Raw genomic sequence first — 20,691 nt, forward strand, 5'->3', positions numbered from 1 at the left:
TTTTCATTGTTATCTATATTTATTTTGCTTATACTGCAATCCCCACTGGGTATTTTAGCAGGGTGGGATACAGATAAGTAAACACAACGTAATAACACAGGCGATGAACACAAGAACAAAGTAGAATAACGTAGCTTGAAAATTTTGGAAAATAAGCATACACAACAAATTTTTAAACAATACCGGAAAGATATGTCGACATAGATGATTTTGAAATGTGGTCATTGGTTAGGAGATTTCGTTCAATGGCTGTTCGTGGAAAGAAAGAATAATACTTGTTGGGGGGCTAGTTGGTGCATGTTTCCAGAAAAGGGTTCTAGCGGTGAAAAGGCGCTACAACCCGACAAGCACCGTCTCGCTTGCTATGTGTTGTCTTTTTCGGCGCTACAACCCTTTTCTGGAAGAAAGAAAGAATACTTAAAATGATTATTGAGCGTGATAAATGGCTTTACTGTGCGGCTATGTCTTTGCCTAGTGGCGTAGCCAGATGGAAAAGAAATTCTCGTGAGAACTGTCTTATAGTGGCCTTTAATAAATTGAAAGAGAGATTTTAATCGCGACACATGGTTTCTGTGCGCTAATGGGGGCAAGTCCGCTTTTGTTAACAGTTTTGTCACTGACGTACGTCCAAATCTGTTATAAATGAAGCGAGCTGCTTTTCGTTGCTCCATTTCTATCTTATTAGTGTAAGTTTTAGTGAAAGTGTCCCCAATAACGCATGCATAGTCTAGCATCGGCAGAATTATGTTTTTGTATATGATCAGTCGAACAGATCAAGTAGAGTCTGAAGGCTCTCCTCAGAAAGAACAACTTGCGATTAACCTTAGCCATTATGTAGCCATTATGTGCTTAGTCCAAGTGAGGGCATTAGTGATCAAGAGTCTGAGATACTTACAATGTATCTCGAGAAAAGTTTCAATAGGATAAATATTTAGGTTTCTTATCTAAAGAGGTGTGTGCAGTAGTGAGCAGTACAGCTTTGCGGTCCGAGATTCTATCTACTATCTGGCTATTTGCTGTGGCAGTAATTGATCCGCTAATCAAAAAAGAGGCCGAGCATTGATTAACAACTGCCCTGAAATATAACATTTTCTTCTACAATCTGCAATAGGTCGAATGCAAAAGCTATGCCCAGCATAGCTTCACCTTGGGGGTCATGCTTTTTAGGTGAAAATTTTTACCAGTCTATTTAAGGAAAATTAAAATATTCTGACAGTATAATACGATTACTGGTTTTAACATTCGTGGGCAAATATTGTTTCTGTTCCTATGATAAGGCAACAGTAGAGTTGGGGGGCGGGCTGTGCATTGCTCCAATAATATATCTAACGTTTATATAGTACGATGTGCAAAAAATGCTCTCTACATTGGGTACATCAGGCATTGGGACAATTCACAGGGAGGATTTAAACCGAATGCTGACATCTCCACCTCTACAGTCACGATCGTTTCGGTACGAGCTGTAGCCAGTGGTAACGAACTCGCTGTCGAACACTATATTGTTAAGTTATTTTTCTGTCAATACCGCTATTTAAGGGTCATGCAAAAGCAGAACAGCCTCCAACTCAGTTGTTTTGTTTGTGACACTTCTGCAATTAACATTTAGTGTTTTCAAGGTCTGGGATCTCTCAGTCCTGAGTCAGTTTGATTTCTTCCTAAGCCTAAAGCGAGCAGCTCTTTTTGATTCGCAACCTTGCAGTACGCTATTAACGCTTAGCTTTTCATGGATTAGCTTTAAAGCTTGGCGCCCTCATTCCCCTCTTCTTCAGAGCTTTTCCACTGCTGTTTCCTTATTTCTCTAACTCGTTTAGAAAAGCCCTCAGCTAATGATTTTGAGGTTTTCTGGTGTTTGAATTTTGAGCTGATTTTGGTGTTTTCGAGTTTGTAACATGATAGTAATATAGAAATTTTTTCACAGAAGTCAAGGAGTTTCAAAACGACTGGTAGCGCCTTATTTCCGTTTTACCCACCTGCGGCATCTTTTGACACCACTCACTCTTAAGCCTAGTTGTTCCATAAAAACACCATCCACTACTTACTTTTCCAGTTCCTCACTAGTCTCCTCGCTAAGCTGTTTTATTCCGTACGTGATCAGGCTATTTCTCCTGGCTCTCTTTTTTGAATCGTCTATCTGGTTTCTAACTGTACTGAGCTGCTCCTGAAATTCAGGCATAGCCGATTCCATGTCTTTTACCTTCGTGGCTAAGACATTTACGCCCGGCAACTGTTTCTCAGTGCCATCAATTCGATGAGTTAAGCCAGAAACTTCATTCTCAGTTATGTTTGGAGACGCCTGCAGGCCCCCCATTGTTGAATTAATATTGCTCTGGCCTTCGAGCAATTTCGATAGCATTTGTTTTTCAACACCGTCACAAGAAAACAGATCTTTTGATAATGCACTCACGCAAGACGAGAAATTCTGAACACACAGTGGCCAGGGTAGCAGTACTAGCAAGCGATCGTCACTCCTGTAGCATTTGCACATTTGGAATCACTGACCTGGATAGCAAAGCAAAAAGGACTGCTTAGCAAGCTGCCTCGTTTGAGGCTGCCATGCCCACTGTGCTAAAATGGACTGCGAAAATCACTCAGCGCATTGTTGTGTCTTTGTACAAAAACTAATGTACATCAATAGTATTCAGCAAACAATTCAGTAGCGTTTGCCACGATAACTACAATAAGTGCTAAGCACAGAATAGACTCAGAACGGGGAATTTTTTTAGGTCGCTTAATTATGGTAATTAAGCGACCTAAAAAATTTCCCCGATGGCATTGCGATTGCACTAGTCTTTTCAATTTCACTGCTTCTAATCTTCCGATATTTCGTGCGGTTTGCTGCATGCTCGTCCGATGACGCTTCCACGCGCACGGATGGAAGATGATCAAGACCAGGCTTTCAAACTACAGCGTGAGAGACTGGCACTTTCAACAACTCTCGTGAACGCGGCTACGTGACGAAAACGATGACATTGCAAGCACAGCACGAGAGCTTGCCAGTTCGTGCAGGCAGGATATTAGGAAACTTTCCCAACTGCCTGTTGAAATTAGGGAAGTGTATGAATCGACAGAATCAAAAAAAAAATTCGAGGGACACTTTGAACTCTCCAAAATGCTTTAGGCGAAAGCCTTTGCGCGTGACTTTGGCTGTTACTATTGCTGCCGCTGTGAACAATCGTTAGGGACGAAGCAGTGGTATGATTTCTTATTTTTTCGACAGAACCACTTGAAGCTTACTCTTGCTGACGTTCCTTCTCAACTTCTAATTTCTGTTGGTTTTTTCATTTTTTCGACTGAACTACTTGACGCTTACTGTACAGTAATCAAACTTGGCTTCGAAGTTTATTTTTCTCTCTTTACAATTCAACCATTCTCTTTCTCCTCTTTATTAGTTCCCGAGTTCTTGCACATTGTTGTGACGACTTCCGACAGATGTGACGTCACCCCCTTCACTTTTCACTTTAGGTAATTAACTAATTGCTCTACAGTCATCAAACGTAGCTTCTAAGTTCAATTTTTCTCCTATTTTCGATGCAACCGTTCTTTTTATCCTATCTTTATTAGTTCCCGCCTTATTGCACTTTGCCGTGACAATTTACGTTGGATGCGACGTCACACCGTTCCTGTGGCTATATCCACGTCCGCGTTATTTTGACGCAATTTTGACATTTGTGCTATAATTTATTATCTAATTACTCCATGATTACAAAACTTGGCTCCTGGGTTCATTTTTTGTCGTTTATCTGATGCAATTGTTTTTCTTTTAACGTTTTTAGTTTCCGAGTTATTCGAGTTAGAAAACGTTACGAACGGACGGATGGACGGACGGACACGATCGTGCCCGCTAGCATGAGCCATTAAAGGATTTCGCCTTAAAACCGGACTGGCACATCTTCTTGGTGATGCGCTCAGCCTATACCTCGCGTCCATTGCTCTGTTGCTGTCCTTATGCGATTTGTTTCGTGGCGTATCGTAAAAGCTTTGTAAATAATATAGTTAATGTATATTGAATACATTTTCAATCTTATATATGTCATACTTAAAAAAAAAGCTGTGGCGACGGCTTAAAGGTCCTAAATAACGGCCAGCGGAACTCATTTTTTAGTGCCACCGCGAGTTCAGATCCCGCTCCCCCGGCTTTAAAATTTTATGTTTCTTTAGTGTGTTCTAGTGATTCCATTCCGCCGAAAAGTGGTTGTCTGTCTGTCTGTCCGAATCATGCTTCTAGCACGTGGGCCACCTTGGTCACGTGACGCTGTGACGTCATCACAAGCTGCCCATTGGACTGTGAGCAAACTGCCCGCCGTGGCAGTTGAATTTAATGATTAGTCGCGAGAGGTTTCTCAGGAACAATATAGGTCTTACAAGCCCCACCGATGGCAGCACCTGCCATCGCAGGGCAGTGGCGCGTAGCTTAACTGCTGCACCTCTGCGCTCAGTTGCGTCAAGATGCGGTAAGGACCGACTAACGAGGCAGGAGCTTCTCACACAGTCACACACGGCGTGCAGGGAGCGAGAGGAGTACCAGGGAGTCGGGAGGGTAATGGACGTCACGATGATGGAGGTCGTAACGACGTTTTTGAGCGGTCTGAGAAGCGTGGAGACGATCCCTAGTGATTTGGCGGGCGGCGTCAGCACGGGCAATGGCTTCACAAGCATAACTGCTAGTAGAAGGGTCAGAAGGCAGTAAGCTGTCAAAGGGTAGCAACGGGTCGCGGCCAAAAAGCAGGTAGAAGGGGGAGTATCTGGTGGTATCATGGCGTGAGGAATTGTAGGCGAACGTCACGAAGGGTAAACTGACGTCCTAGTCAAGATGGTGGTCGGAGACATACATGGACAGCATGTCCGCCAGGGTGCGGTTAAGTCGCCCAGTAAGGCCGTTAGTTTGGGGATGGTAGGCCGTGGTGAACTTGTGACAGGTAGAGCAGGAGCGGAGAAGGTTGTGGACCACTTTAGAAACAAAGCAGGGGCCTCGATCTGTAAGCAGTTGACGAGGAGCGCCATGAAGCAGGACGACGTCATGGAGGAGAAAGTCGGCGACATCGGAGGCACAGTTGGTCGGGATAGCACGCACGATAGCGTACCGGGTAGTGTAATCGGTCGCAACGGCAATCCACTTGTTCCCGGAAATTGATGGGGGAAAAGGCCCGAGCAGATCGAGATCAACACGGAGAAATGGCTCAGTCGGAATGTCGATGGGCTGAAGCGGGCCACTAGGCGGGAGCGGGGGCATTTTCCGGCACTGACATTGATCGCAGGCAGCAACGTAACCGCGGACAGAGCGGTAAAGGCCAGGCCAGAAGAACCGCCGGCGCACGCTGTCGTACGTGCGGGACACGCTGAGGTGCCCTGCAGTAGGAGCGTCATGAAGCTGGGCAAGGACCGTGGGGCGGAGATGCGTCGGGACGACGAGCAAGAGGTCGGCGCCATCAGGGTGCATATTTCGACGGTAGATAATATCGCGCTGCAGCACAAACAGGCTCAGGTCAAGATCGGAAGTGCCGCTTTAGAGGCGGTCGATTATAGGGCGCAGAGATGGATCACGGCGCTGCTCGTCGTCTATGTGTAGAAAGTCCGAGATGGACAAAACACAATCGTCGGTATCATGGTTATGGGAATGAGGGGGATCGATAGGATGGCGGGACATACAGTCAGCGTCTTGGTGCAACTGGCCAGACTTGTGAACAACAGTAAATGTGTATTCCTGCAAGCGCACGGCCCAGCGACCCAGTAGGCCTGTGGGATCTTTAGAGAGGAGAGGAGGAGAGCCAACACAAGGCATGGTGGTCCGTAACGACGTAGAAGGGCCGCCCAAACAAATAAGGACAGAATTTTGATAACGCCCAAACAAGTGCAAGGCACTCTCGCTCAGTGATGGAATAGTTACGTTCAGGGGGAGATAGCAGACGGCTGGCGTAAGCAATGACACGATAGTGGTCATGCTGGCGCCGCGCAAGGATGGCCCCAATACCATGGCCACTGGCGTCGGTGCGAAGTTCCGTAGGCGCAGAAGGGTGGAAATGGGCCAGCACAGGTGGAGCAGAGAAGGCCGCCACAAGTGCGGTGAAGGCGCTAGCCTGGTCAAGGCCCCAGGAGAAAGGCACATCTTTCTTCAGGGGGAAGTCAGGGGAGGAGCCCTATTGGCGAAGTTCGGGATAAACCGGCGGAAATACGAGCAGAGCCCGAGGAAACTGCGCACATCGCTCGAGGAACGGGGGTGGGGAACTCGCGGACGGCACGAACTCTGTCAGGTTCGGGCTTGACACCAGAAGCATCGACCAAGTGGCCGAGGACCTTGATTTGGCGCTGGCCGAAGCTGCACTTCTTGGAGTTGAGTTGGAGGCCGGCGCGGCGGAAGACGGAAATGATAGTAGAAAGACGGTGTAGGTGGCTTTCGAAAGTGAAGGAGAAAATGACAACGTGATCCAGGTAGCACAAGCACGTCGTCCATTTGAATCCACGCAGGAGCGAGTCCATCATACGCTCAAAGGTGGCAGGAGCGTTGCAGAGGCCAAAAGGCATGATCTTGAATTGGTGCAGGCCATCGGAGGTGTGGCAAAGGCAGTCTTCTCACGATCCCGTTCGTCAACAGCAATTTTCCAGTAGCCGGAGCGGAGATCTATAGAAGAAAAATAGCTGGCGCCTTGTAGGCAGTCTAGGGCGTCATCAATTCTCGGAAGAGGATAGACGTCTTTTTTTGTTATTTGATTAAGATGGCGATAGTCGGCACAGAAGCGCCCACTGCCATCTTTCTTTTTAACCAATACAACAGGGGATGCCCACGGACTGCTAGAAGGCTCGATAATGTTCGCCAGCATCTTGTCCACCTCCGTCTGAATGACATGGAGCTCAGGAAGGGAGACACGATATGGCCTTCTGTGTATGGGGCTGGCATCGCCTGTATTTATGTGATGGGTCACGACGGTAGTTTGGCCGAGAGGACGATTCCCAAAATCGAAGACGTCACTATAGGAAACTAACAGGGTGGTGAGCGCGCTGGCGTGGTTAGGTGGCAAATCCGCCGCGATCATTGCAGAAATAAGGTCCGGAGTTGAAGCTGCCGAGCGGGGATCAGGGACACCAGTCTAAGGCTCAGCTGCGAGGGCAGAAAATGTGCATTCGGCCAAAGGAAATAGTTCAGCGAGTGCGATTCCACAGGGTAAAACTTGAGTATAGAGGCTGAAGTTGAGAATCGGAAAGTAGGTGCGGTTACCGATGACGGTCAGGACGGTGTGGGGAAGGATGACATTGCGCTGAAAGACAACGTCCTTGATTGGGCAAGTGACCTAGGCACCATCAGGAACGGGGGGGAACCGGGGACATTAGAACATAGACTGCAGAATCGCGCGGCAGGCGAGTAAATTCAGCGGCACGTAAGCGGGACGGCTTGGAATCGGCGCTTTCAGAGCAGAGCGGCAGGTCCAAACGAAGACGGCCAGTGGAGCAATCAATTAGCGCCGCGTGGGTTGTTAAAAAGTCGGTGCCGAGGATCACATCGTGGGGGCAGTGGTCGAGCACCGTGAACAGGACGGCTGTAGTACGCCCGGCAATGCAAACACGCGCAGTGCACATTCCAACGACGGCAGCAGCACCGCCGTCGGCGACACGAACGGCTGAAGAAATGGCGGGTGTCTCAACCTTCTTCAAACGACGGCGAAAGGAAGAGCTTAAGACAGAAATTTGAGCGCCAGTGTCAATATGAGCCTTAACTGGTGCACCGTCCCCGCAGATATCGAGAAGGTTGCGGCGAGGAGCGGGGGTCAGGAGAGGATTTTCGGGCCGGGTCGTCAATGCAGCGTCACCTCCGGAAGCTGCATTGGTTAGTTTTCCGAATGAGAGCCAGGTAAGGGCGGAGTGGACGGGCGTTGAAGTTGCGGCGAACGGGAGCGACGGATCTGAGGTGAACGTGAGCGGCTGTACCTGCGTGGGGTGGGAGTGTCGTTGGCGTGTGAAAACTCGGGACGGGGAGACATCTGGCGCGGTCCGTAGTCAGCATGACGGTCGTAATCAGAACGAGGTCCGTAGTCCATACGACGATCATAAATAGTAGAGTGAGGTGGGGAAAAGGAACGGCTGCGGCCGTGGCGGGAAATGTGGCCGACACGCGAGCAGGTGAAGCAGATAGGCCGGTCGTCTGAGGTTCTCCAGTCCGCAGGGTTCCGGTAGTGATAACGCGGTGGGATGGCCGGAGTCGGTGAAGCAGCGGCAATCAATGGAGCGCTGGTTGGTGTACAGGGCGACGCAGAGGGTTGGCCAGAATTGAGACCCACGTTCGAGAACTCCTGGCGAACAACGGCCTGGATCAAGGCAATCGTAGCGTCAGGCGGCTGAGGGGTGAAGGCGATGGGAGTCATAGCCTCCAGTTCCCTCCGCACAATTCTGGTTAAGTTGGCAGGATGGGACGGCTGTTGCAGTGTTGGCAGGTCTTCGCAGGAGGATGTCGCCGCCGTGTTCGGAAGGCGGTCGAAACGGGGAGCAATTCGGCGGTGTTTGGCTTGCTCAAACTGCCGGCACAACTGAAGGACAGATTCGACCGTTGCGCAGTCTTTGCAGAGTAGCAAGTTAAAAGCGTCGTCGGCGATCCCCTTGAGGATGTGGTCCACCTTGTAGGTCTCTGACATGGCGCTGTCTACCTTACGGCAAAGAGCGAGGACGTCCTGGATGTAAGAGATGTAAGACTCGGTGGATGACTGAGCTCGAAAAGCGAGGTCTTTTTTAGCGGCGAGCTTGCGTCCAATTGGCTTGCCAAGTAAGTCCCGGAGGTTCTGCTTGCAGGTGTCCCAAGAGTTAAGTTCTTCCTCATGCGTCTCAAATCAGACACGCGCCGTGCCCGCCAAGTAGAAGATGACGTTTGAAAGCATGATGGTCGCGTCCCATCGGTTGTGCTTAGTCACACGATCATACATGGCTAGCCAGTCTTGAACATCGCCGTCATCGGTGCGACAGAAGCTGCCCAGGTAACGAGGCTGTGCCACGACAACGGTCGGCGCTGGGGTTGACGCTGTGGCCGGAGGTGGATTGGACGGCATAGCGATGGATTCAACGTGACGACCGCTGCGGAGGTCCAGGGAGTGGTGCAGTCCCCGCACCTCCACCAAATATTACCAGGTTAGTTCAGCAGCAGAAGCGGTACGCCGTACACAGAAGACACACCACGAAACGGGTCACACAAGCACTTCTTCTTCTCCTTAGTAAGCACACAAGCATTAGTGGCAGCGTCTTCGTCTTCGTCGACTACTCAGCAATACAACAACGTCGTCTTCGCTTGGCGCACTGCGTACCGTAACAATTTTCATGCTAAGACTACAGTGGTCGCCTTTGCCCACCACACTGCGGCACCATTTTGCTATACCGCAGTACTAGAGAAGACAGAATATAGAAAGACGATATGACCGTAATAAACTTTAACAGTGTGAATAAAAAAAATTCCACACCAAGCCGCCAACAGGCTTTGATTTGACAGTGGAATTTTGCAAAAGCATTTTTTTGCGCTGCTGCCAATTCTGTGAAACCTCTCTGATCTTAAATCCGACTTCGTTCCGGCAAAGAAGGCATATAACTTGGAAATTCAACAGCCTTACAAAGCATTTCTACGTGTTTTACTGTACACTCTGATTCTCCGACAGACTCGGGGCTGATAATGAAAATGTTGACTACGGTACCATGGTTCCCGTTGAACTGGCAGCCACCCACACGGCCCGGCCAGTGGCCCCTAGTTATTGCACATACAGGGCGTTTCACCGAATACTTTACACAATAAAAAAAGGTTTTCAAGCTAAAAGAGCGCTCTTTTCGAGCGCTCTTTTCGACATCACGGCGGCGGAGAAGGTTTGCTGCACTCGCGTTTCGTGTTCGCCTCGTGTACCTCCAGAGTGCAGATACTACGTCTTCCCCGAGATCTTCAAACTGAGAAGTAGCGCTTTAAAATGAGAATTCATAACAGGCGGCATAGACAAAAGCGTTAGCCCGGAGTACGGTTTGGGCCACCACTCTTGCCCTCAAACAGTGAATTCCGCCTTCCCTCACCCTCACCTAATCATATCGTCCCTCCCTCGTCCTCACCTTATCATGTCTTCCCTCCCTCGCCCTCACCTCAGCATCTCTTTTTTCCTCACCCTCGTCCTCACGTATTTTCATCCACCCGTCCTCCCTCAACCTCACCTCACCGAGTGAAATCCTCATGAGGTGAGGGTGAGGACGCCCTCATGAGGGCGCGCCCTCGTTAGGATGCCCATCTCTGATCTGGGGCAATTTGGGCATGCAGGGGAAGGTCGGAGACGGTAGAGGAACGAAAGGGCAGGGCTGAGGAGTGTATAAACAGATACGCCGGAGAATTGGTTGTTGGGTGAGGTGAGATTTGTCAACAAGAATGATGCGAAGAGTTTCTGTAATTTTGTCATGGTGTAGATTTATTTCTTGTTTGTACCGGATAGTAGTGCCCCACCTTGAACAACGCCAGGGGATCCCGTAGGTGCCCGGTGTTCAAGTTCGTTGGCGAGGCGATGCACTGCCTGAGTGCCTGGGATCCCCGCGTGATTCAGAATCCACCTCAGTGTGACTGTGTGGGGATGAAGTTTGGTCAGAGCCTCTTGTAGATCACCTCAGAGTTAAGCCATAATGCGACCCATACGAACTGCGCGCATAGCTTGCATCTAGTCTGTGTATATGGGGTTAGTGGCCGCTAGGGAGTTGTAATGCACGTCGGTGGTTATCGCGACGGCTTCTAGAAACTGGATCACCGTAAGGATGCAGGGTGTATGCCACGGAAAATAGAGTAAGCAGTTGCTCTGACCTGAGCTCGTGAAGCGACTGCGTAGACGGTGGTTGACTTGAAGAAAGATGTGTGGTGGGTAACACGACTAGCGCCTCTGTAATAGGATGGAAAGTTGGGCTAGTTGGGTTACGTACATTTTTAAGGAAAAAATACAGCGCGAACATAGACAATGGACGAAGAAGAGGTGCACAACACAAGCGCTGTCTCGCAACTAAAATTTTATTCAAGAGGAAAACACATATATAAAAGCGTCCGAAAAAACGGCAAAGTCAGCAATCACATGAGGCAATCAACACTTTCAACAAACTAAAAAAAAACAGACCAGATAGCACAGGGCGCCCTTTTTTCTTCTATGACCCATGGCAAATCAGGTGTTGCACAAGAACTGTATCTCCGCATCACATAGTGTAATAGAGGGTTGATTGATGCACGTGTTGGAATCATCTGCGACGTGCCTCGGAATGGAGGCGATACGGAGGTTATCGGGGACCGTAGAAGGGGCGTAATAATAAAGATAAATCGGATGAAGGTCAGCTTGTTGAAGGATTCAATGCCCCTGTTTGGTGGAAAAGACGGGTTACCTTTGGTATCGATGCTGACACAGGAGGTCTACCGCAGGTTAGAAGAGCCTCGTGGAGTACTGGCCTATAGTGGACATGTGTATACGACCGTTGCAAGTAATCTTGTACACTGAATGAAGCGCAACTTGAGTTTGGTGTCTTTCATTATGGGCTCAAGTGTAAGATATGGAACTGTATATAAGTTTTACTCAGTGCTAATGTGTAGAATAGCCGCCTGATCTTGAGCTCCACGAAGCCCAGCGTGCCTATTGACGATGCGGCGGACGCGATGCCTAATCCGATGGCAAAATTTAATGGGGGTAGCTACACTGATTAAATATCAGCTGTCATTCGAAGCTTTGCTTGTGTCCCAGATACGACGTGGAAGCTAACATTTCACGAGATAATGGCAAGACCGCTGCATGGGAGGTCCTGCATGGCAGCACCGCTGTAGCAGTGGCAGCGCAGCTGGCTACGTTTCTGAGCTTCCATCTCATCTGTTTTTAAGGAATCCCCATATTAATTCCTGCGAAAGCATGTGCCACAGCAAGCGAGAAAGAAATCATCAGCGTCGACGTCAGTGCGGACTGGGCGTGCGGAAACTACCTTCGTTTTTGCGCAGTGGGACTTTGGTGGCGCCAGAACCGTTGAAGCGCATAAAAAAAAACGGTCCGGCACACGTACCGTTCATTGGCAGAAGTGGCAGCGCAGCTGGCTACATTTCTGAGCTTCCATCTCATCTGTTTTTACAGGTTGGTTTGTCGGCAATTTTTTTTTTACGCTGCTTGAGCCTCTCTTTTATTGGCTGTTGCTGCTGCCCTTGCGTGTTCTCAATTGATGCTGACACTGAGTTCCTTCTGACACACGCAGAACAGTACTCGAGAAAAAAAAACAATGAAATCAAGGGCCCAAATGAAAAACCCGAGGAGGACGTCACTAGCATTGTCCGCGATCTTGGTGAGCTCACCGGTGTGGCATTGCTCTTGATGACATTGAGACTTGCCACCGCGTGCCGTTCAAGAATAAACTCAGTTGCATTGTTGTTGAGTTCCGTCAGCGCCGAAAGAAGGATGCCTTGCTCGAAACAACTAGGAAGCTGCGCCTGAAGAATTCTGACCTTGGCAATACTTCGCAATCGCCTGTGGTTGTAAATGAACATCTGTGCCCTGCTCTCAAGCGTCTTCAGGGACTGGCTGCGGCCAGAAAACGTTCTTTTGGCTGGAAGTATGTTTGGGGCCGCAATGGCGATATCTACGCAAAAAAAATCTGATGGCTGTGAAGTACTGATCAGCAAGCAGGAACATGATTTAGAGAGGATCCAATGAGAAACCTCTTTTTGCCATCTAAGAATAAAAAAACAATGCAGGTGATTATGGAAAACTACGTTCGTTGGAGGGTATTCCCCAGATCCAAAAAATTCTTCTACAACGACATCGCACGCTTTGCATTCTCACCATTTAATAAAAAAAATCTCACTACATACAGCGGAAGATTTCATAATAAGCCAGAATAGATTGCTACAAAGGAAATATAGCACCAACGCCTACCCAAGACAAACGCCTTCATCGCCCATGACAGTACATGTCAGCCATTTTTGCCTGCAGACGCTCGAAGTATTTTTCTTCATACTCAGTGCGCTAGAAACTTCATCTATGCCGATTTCGCTCTCACAAAACTTTCCAAATGAAATGACATATCTTAACACTCGTGCCCTCGTACATCTGATAATGACCATGGTTCTTAATGCCAGGCAGGTACGCCGCCTCGAGTACGGGTGGTGCGCAGTTGAGCTGAGAAGTCTTTGCGCACATTTTACGAGTTGGCCGTTTCATAACACCGGGTCAGGACATAACATCTAACACTTCTACGATGCCTTCTGATGTGAGGGATTTAGTTGACGCAGAAGTGGACGGCTGTTCATTAAATTATTCTCGCCAGTGCTTGAACTGCATACATTTTAACCTGAGATCGGGCCGGAATAAGAAGGCGACCTCGAAGCTTTTTTTAGCATGGCCATTATGAGATTTAATGTAGTGATGTTTTCAGAAATGCGGTTTGATTGCGAAGAGTATATGGTTAAACTACCTGGCTACAAACCTTATTTTGTTAACCGTGTAGGTAAACGCGGTGGCGATCTATCTATGCTAGATCGCCACCGCGTTTACCTACACGGTTAACAAAATAAGGTTTGATCTATCTATGCTACAATAAAGAAAAAAAAGCGATCTATCTATGCTAGTTTCCAATGATATCGAGAGCGAATTGCTCCCTGAGTTTTCCTGCTCTACTCCTAACTTCGAGGTGATTGCAGTAAAGTCGGGGAAATACATAATATGTACATGTTATTTGCCTGCCATCCGGTGATGTATCTTCGTTTGTCACCTTCATAGATTCACTCTTAGAGCTTGTCAATGCTCAAAAATGCGATATAATATTAGGTGGCGATTTCAATATTAATTTTCTTGCCGAAAATTGTACAAAGATGATGTTTAAATCTCTTTTGAACACTCACTCCTGTAAAAATGTGATAATGTCACCTACAAGGCTGAGTGAAGGTTCACAAACACTTCTTGATCTTTTTATAACAAACTTTGAAAGCAGTCGTACCAAATCTGGTGTCATCAATTACTGTTTAAGCGATCACCTTCCGATTTTCATTTCAGTGTTTAATGGGTTCCGAGCTATTGCGAAATCTGAGCTGCCTTTATCTCGCTCGGAAATCAATCCACGCACTTTATCGAGATTCCGTGACTGCATTGCGGCAGTGAGCTGGAATGATGTGTTCTGTGAACATAACGCTGATATAGCCTATGATCCGTTTGTGAAGGATTTTTTATCATTGTATAAAAGCTGCTTTCCCTTGAAAACATGCGCTAGGTCAAAGAAAATCCGTAAGCTACGGGTAACGTCTGAACTCCTTAACCTGATAAAGAAGCGCGACCGGCTCTTTCAGAAGTTTATCATCAACAAATGGCCTGAGGCTCTCAAAGCTTTTAAGACCTATAGAAATCATGTCACCAAAGAACTTCGTGCTAGTAGAAATCGTTATCACTATAATCTTCTAACTTCCTCGAATCAGCAATCTGGTGACGTCTGGCGCTGGTTAAACCAAATATTTGCCAAGTCTCCAGAGATGCTTACAAAACTAGATAATAATGGCATAAAAATTTCAGGGGTGGACTTAGCTAATACATTCAATGACCATTTTCTTTCTCTAACCTCAGTGTCGTCCAGTGGAGACCACTTGCTTTCAGGAAACATTCCTTTCAACAAACTGCGTTTCTTGAGCCCGTCTCGGAATCTGAAATATTAACCGCATTTGCCAGTTTGAAAAACAGCACGTCCATTGACATAATGGGTCTTCAAGTAAAGCCTATAAAATATATTATTGACCTAACTGCACATATCTTGGCGCATATATTTAACATTTGGCTTTCTTCAGGGGTGTTTCCTCGGAGCATGCAATGTGCAAAGGTCACGGTAGTATATAAAAAAGGCGACAAGAACAACCTGTCTAATTACCGTCCGATTTCAATACTCCCCGTTTTTACTAAAGGTCTCGAAAAGGTCATTCTTAAACGATTAACTTCTTTTACTGATCGCTACGGCATCTTAGCTCCAGCACAGTATGGTTTTAGAAAAACTCGATCCACTGAACTAGCGCTCCTTGCTCAGAAAGAACTCATCCTTGAAAATTTTTAAAACAAAAACATGGTCCTTGGTATCTTCCTTGATTTTACAAAAGCTTTCGATTATATCAACCACAGTATACTTCTACAGAAGTTGTAGCATTATGGTATTCGCGGTATAGCCCGCAAGTTCATTTCGTGTCACCTTCAATACCGATCCCAATGCGTTGTTATAAATGGTCACTCTTCTGTCGTCAAACCAGTTAAACTAGGTGTTCCGCAAGGAAGCATCCTAGGCCGTTTTCAATTTATTTCATATATAAACGACATAGTAAACATTGACCCTAGTGCTAAGTACATCGTTTATGCTGATGGCACAAGCTTATTTTTTCAAGGTAGTTCTGGTCCGGATTTGGCTTGCCATGCTAATCGAACACTTAACCTCGTTAGTACCTGGGCAGCAAAAAATGAATTAAAATTAAATCTTGCAAAAATCAAGGCTGTTATGTTCCATTCAAGAAATATAGTTTGTGTATTACCACCAATTGTCTTTGACTGCATAGAGATACAGGTTGTGCAGTGTTTCAAGACGCTCGGCGTTATTTTTCTGAAAATTTTTCCTGGGGATGCACACATAAATGAGCTCATCAAAAAAACTTTTTAAAACTATATGTCTCATGCGCCGACATTGTTTCATGTTTCCAAGAGCAGTTAATATCATGCTTTACAACTCCTTATTCTCATCTCGTCTTAATTACGGGGCACTTGTTTGGAGAACTACTACTAAAACAATATTCATGATCTCCATTTGCTACAAAAACGTCCCATTCGCATAATATGCAAAGCACCCTATTTAAGTCACACGCAGTAGATGTACAAACAGCTAAATATTGTCAGCGTAGAATCTATGTATGACTACATACATTCTAAGCAATACAGATTAGAAAAAACTAAAGGGAATGACACCTTGAAGTTACCGGCAAATCTCGAAAAACACACTCTTGTATACCCAATGCGCAACCCAGATGAATTGAAATTGAGCGAATGCCGTGCAGGATATGGAAGGCAATTGTTGAAATTTAGACTACCAACACTGCTGAATGAATTCGCGAGGGGCAGAAATACAGATTATGGCTCTATTTCACTGAAGAGCCTGCGGAATAAATTGTTTAGGATGGAAATGTCACCCCGTCTTAAATTTTGAAACTGTTAGCGTATTTACTTTTCCTCTTTTTTTGCTGTGTTCTTTATTGCTGATGTATTTGTATCATTTTGTATGTATGGGTAAACATATATACGCTTCACCATGTGAACTAATAATTTCATTAAAATGCACTTTATTTTCATATATGCTCATGTTTGAATTGTGTTTGTAATCTCCTATAGGACCCATTTTTTTTAACCTTTATTTTTAACCACTGCTGCGTGTAGCTGCACACTTCTTGCCATGTATTGGGGTACAGGCGTTAGTCAAGCCTTCTTCTGGCTTTTTGCCCGTGCTCCAAACATCCCTGAGTTGTTGAATAAACATTGTATTGTATATCGAGCAGCTGTTGCAATGACAGCAAGAAAGAGCCACGAGGACAAGAAATCAAGCAGCAAGGCTGTATTCAATAGTTCACTGCATCCTTCACGGTGTGCCCCGTTAAGGAACACTGTAGCCTGAGTGAGTGTTTTCCGACTGCTGATGTCCGATTTTGTGCGCTCACAGTGCAAAAAACAAACAGTGAAATTTTTTTGGCAGTCGTTGCCTAATGTGTAATATTTCTGTATTTCTATGAACGAAAAACTGTTGCCAGCTTTACTGATGTGGTTAAAGTTGAGTTCGGCAGCTGTGGTGACAAGCAGCTTCTGCGCTGAGCCCGGAACCTTTAGGTTCCGACGATGATCGCCTAAGCACATCGCTTTTCAGATTGCCTTAAATCGTGTTCGAATGCTTTGATGACGACGACATTTTGTTTAGCTGCCGGCATCACGTGCTTTGTGTTTCGTAACGCGGTATACTAAAAGGAAGAGAAGCTGGCTGAAAAAATTATATCGCGTATGCGAAGCTGTCAACCGTCAGCTGATGAAGCAGTAGTTTTTAGAGTTCTTAGAAATGCAAGATTTAGAGAGGGAAGATGAAAGGTTTAGGTTTCACCTTCTAGGGCATACTCCCCCTGAAAGGTCACGCAGTGAATGCAGCGCACGCGGATCCCAGCCATGCTTCGACGAAATAACTGCCATTTCTAACCATAGTGGCATGCAAGGAAGATAGTCGAAGACTTTCACATTACGTAAAGAAAGGATGAGCGCATAAGCTTCGGCTGCTCAGATTAGGAAGGAAGTGGCGTTACTGCATTTGCATAGATCGCCTTGTGCGTGCCGTCTTCTTTCCCGCTTACACGCACGTTGTTCGCCCGACACGTGCTGGTAAGTTACGATTTGGTTGCTGTTCGATTTTTAGGGCGAAGTCAAGCCGAACTCCTTGGTGTGTGTCTTTGCGAAGCCTCTGTGCAGCAAGTGAGACTGGCTACCTGGGTCAGTGGACACTTCAGTCGAGCTTGGAGGTACGTAGCGGTGGTGTCCAGTAACAAAACAAACGTGCTTTCGCGCAGCATTTCGTGCTTAGCCATGTCGTCTCCAGACTAATATCGTCTCCAGATGTGCCAACAACCCAGCAAACCAAACAATAAGCCTACAAAGACTAAGAGCGCTACGCTATCGCCACAGCCGATCACGCCTCTTCTTAAACTGCAGCACATTCTCGCGCTGTCCATTGCACATCGTCGTCTTCGTCTACTAATACTGCTATAGAACTAATATACACATTCTCGCCCACTGTATATTGCAGCTGCGCTGAAATTTTGCTTTAGGTAGTATTGTAATCGCCCTCGGAATTGGTTTTATAAAAAGCTGCACTATATATATCTGTATATTCAATTCAATTCCATTTATTTCCCAGAAAATTCTGGCTGGCTGCCTGGACTAAAAATTGTAGGTATACAGCTTGACGAGGCCCAGGTAGCCATTACAAGGCAGAGAGGCAGACTCAGGTCAAAATCGTTACATGCACACAAAAAAAAAACGAGTAGATTCAGATGAAAAACCTTTACATACACAAAATAAAAAACCGAACACATAGTCAGGTTACGATTTTCACCAGAACAGGACCACCAAAAAGCACAAATCATCAATAATGAAAATAGGGAAGTGAAAGACACGTATTGCAAAACATACAAGGGAACAGCTGTACTTCGGCGCGAATGAGAAATTCTGGAGAAATAATTCCCGCAATGGGGGTTTTCTTAGAAGGGTTATTTATATCTTTATATCTATTTAAAATTATTGGAAGATGGTGCTGTAATGCTTGGAACTTATAGTCAGTGCGAAAAGAGGGAACTAACCAAGTATCTGTGTTACGAGTATTAACTGTGTGATTGTTCTGTTTCGATAGCGCAGTGCTTTCTCTCATAGACCTTAAGTATAACGACAGATGAAATGAAAGCAATATACAAAGTCAGTTACGTTCAGTGAAATTTCAGTTACAAGTGGACGCTGGTTTGTGTCGTTTCGTGTCGCTTTCGTTCTTCCTTTATGATATGTTTGGAAATTGACTCGGACTAAGTAACTGAACGAGAAGACTTCGTTCAACACAACTGGTCCCAGTGTTTCACAGAAGCGCAGATCAAAACTCTCGTTTTCCAAGTTGACAACTTTCAGGCTACGATATATACACCCGTGACCATGACGCATATGATATTTCAGCTTCGCTTTAAGGCGGAACATTGGTGCGTCACCAGAATGTGGCTCAAAGAGAACAGCAAGGTTTCTAGCCACCTCCTAGACACATTGATTAGGCGTAAAAGGAAAGCAAATGCCTTCGCCCGTCATATCCATTATAGAGAACTCCTAGCAATCCAGCACAAATAGGAGCATGGAAGGTAAAATAGAGCGATCGGAATGAAATTCGCAGAATTCCCATCAAAATTTGATTATACGGAAGAAAAATGCACCCTATTCTTTAGGTTGAACAGCTTTAGGGTTTACGTGATAAATCTGTACTGATTTGAATAAATAATTACTTGCTAAAGAGGAAAAATACGTGACTCTAAGGTTGCATTTAAACTTGCACATGTGTACGTTTTATTTATAAAAAAAGTAAAATTTTCGCTAAGAGAAATTTACTGCAATCAGAACTATTTTGTCAATAAAAAGTAATTCTTTCATGGTGCTAACTATGGGCACTTTTAAAACGGCCTCGACCAATGAAAGCTACCTTCATATAATTTCCTTAATGAGCTAACTCATGGTTTTGCATGTCATTTGCGCATGAATATGTTTTTGAGTGTTTAAAGCCAGGAGTTATATCAATTGCCTTCCAATATAATTTGGCATGCACCAAATTAGGTATTCAAAAGTTTCTACAAAGGTGGGAGTTAAATTCAGAAACGGGCGGTTATTCGTTAGTATAAAACATGTTGCAAAAGTTGAGAAATAATTTCATGCGTACCACTGCCTGATGATCACTCAGGGGCTTTTTTAAACGAATGGAAAAGATCGAAATTGTTATTAGATCTCGCTGTAGAATTTTTAGTTTTTTTCGCACGTTTGAGAATACAAGGAAACATTGTTTTCTGTACTTCAATAAAAAAGTATCGCAAAAAAGACAACCGCAGGAGGCAGACACCACCAACGACCGTTCGTGTTTGTGGAGTCTCCCTCCTGTGCTCGTCTCTTTTGCGATACTTTTTTTGTTCAAGTATGTGTCACCAAATAGCCCCGCAACAAGTTTTATTGAACCATATTTTTTTCTGTGCTCTGAAATATTTTTCGCCAGTCCTCTAGCTCTCAACCCCACTGATGCAAGAAAACGCACCTATTTCAGCGTCAGGTTTAGCACGAGACCGGAAAGCAGTGGTAAGGCTTCCAGGGAGAGCTGCCGCCTGTTCCTTCGAAGGCGTTCTGACGAGCCTTTCCGCCGTAGCGCCGCTCACGTGACTGTATACCACCCAAACTCTGCGACTAGCCGACACTCCGACAGGGGCGTGGTGGCGGCTACTCACTGCGAAGCGCCCAGGGTTCCAGGTTGGAAATACCGCGAAGCATCCTGAGCAGCCCCAGGGAGCACTGCGTGGACACGGGTGCCTCGGCCAGCTTCTGCCTCATCCACGGGGGCACGCTCCCCGCCAGGTTTGCCGCTAAGCGCCGGAAGCCCGTGGCCTTGTCTTCCGACGAGCTTTCTGCCGGGACAGGAGGCAAGCTCGCGTTCGAGGAGGAATTTCGGCCCCTTACGAAGCCATCATCATGCGGCGATGCGAGTGCAAGGGGGCCTAAGGTGGCGGACGCCACCAAAACTAGCCATAGCCATCGGTTCATTGCATTGAAACGCTGGCCGACTCGTACTACACGCAGAGTAAGTGCTGCGCTCATGTTGGGAGGGCGACTGACGAGATGCAGGAAAAAGTCGGTGAGCCGATTGGAGAGCTCCTCTCTTTCGGCGGCTCACTGACGTCAGGCGTGAAGGAATGGCGTCGGCTGGGGCGCCTCACGCTCAATACACACCGCCGAGAGCCGAGCTGGTGGAAAGCAGTCAGCCAGGCCTTTTGATCCGAGCCCATGCCGTTGCTTCCACATATGTGCTTTCGGCATGCCTGTAGAGCAGCAGGCGTGTTCGTGTCTTTAAGAAAGTCGAAGTGCTTTATGTGCTAAAGCATAACGAACTCCCCAATAGCTGCCGTTTAGTCGCGCT

The 20,691-nt window shown here is 46.5% G+C and overlaps 1 protein-coding gene across 1 annotated transcript in view; it reads right to left on the reverse strand.

Annotated features, from left to right (window-relative positions):
* LOC144106477 (O-acyltransferase like protein-like) overlaps positions 1 to 20,366 on the reverse strand; it is a 134,090-nt gene extending 113,724 nt beyond the window's left edge. The window contains exon 1 of the mRNA XM_077639293.1: positions 20,006 to 20,366. Coding sequence (XP_077495419.1) covers positions 20,006 to 20,318 — 313 coding nt within the window. The 5' untranslated portion in view covers positions 20,319 to 20,366. The remainder of the gene's footprint in view (positions 1 to 20,005) is intronic.
* Positions 20,367 to 20,691: the final 325 nt, after the last annotated feature.

Source organism: Amblyomma americanum, chromosome 10 (assembly GCF_052857255.1).
Source record: "Amblyomma americanum isolate KBUSLIRL-KWMA chromosome 10, ASM5285725v1, whole genome shotgun sequence".
In the NCBI taxonomy this organism is placed as follows: Eukaryota; Metazoa; Arthropoda; class Arachnida; order Ixodida; family Ixodidae; genus Amblyomma; species Amblyomma americanum.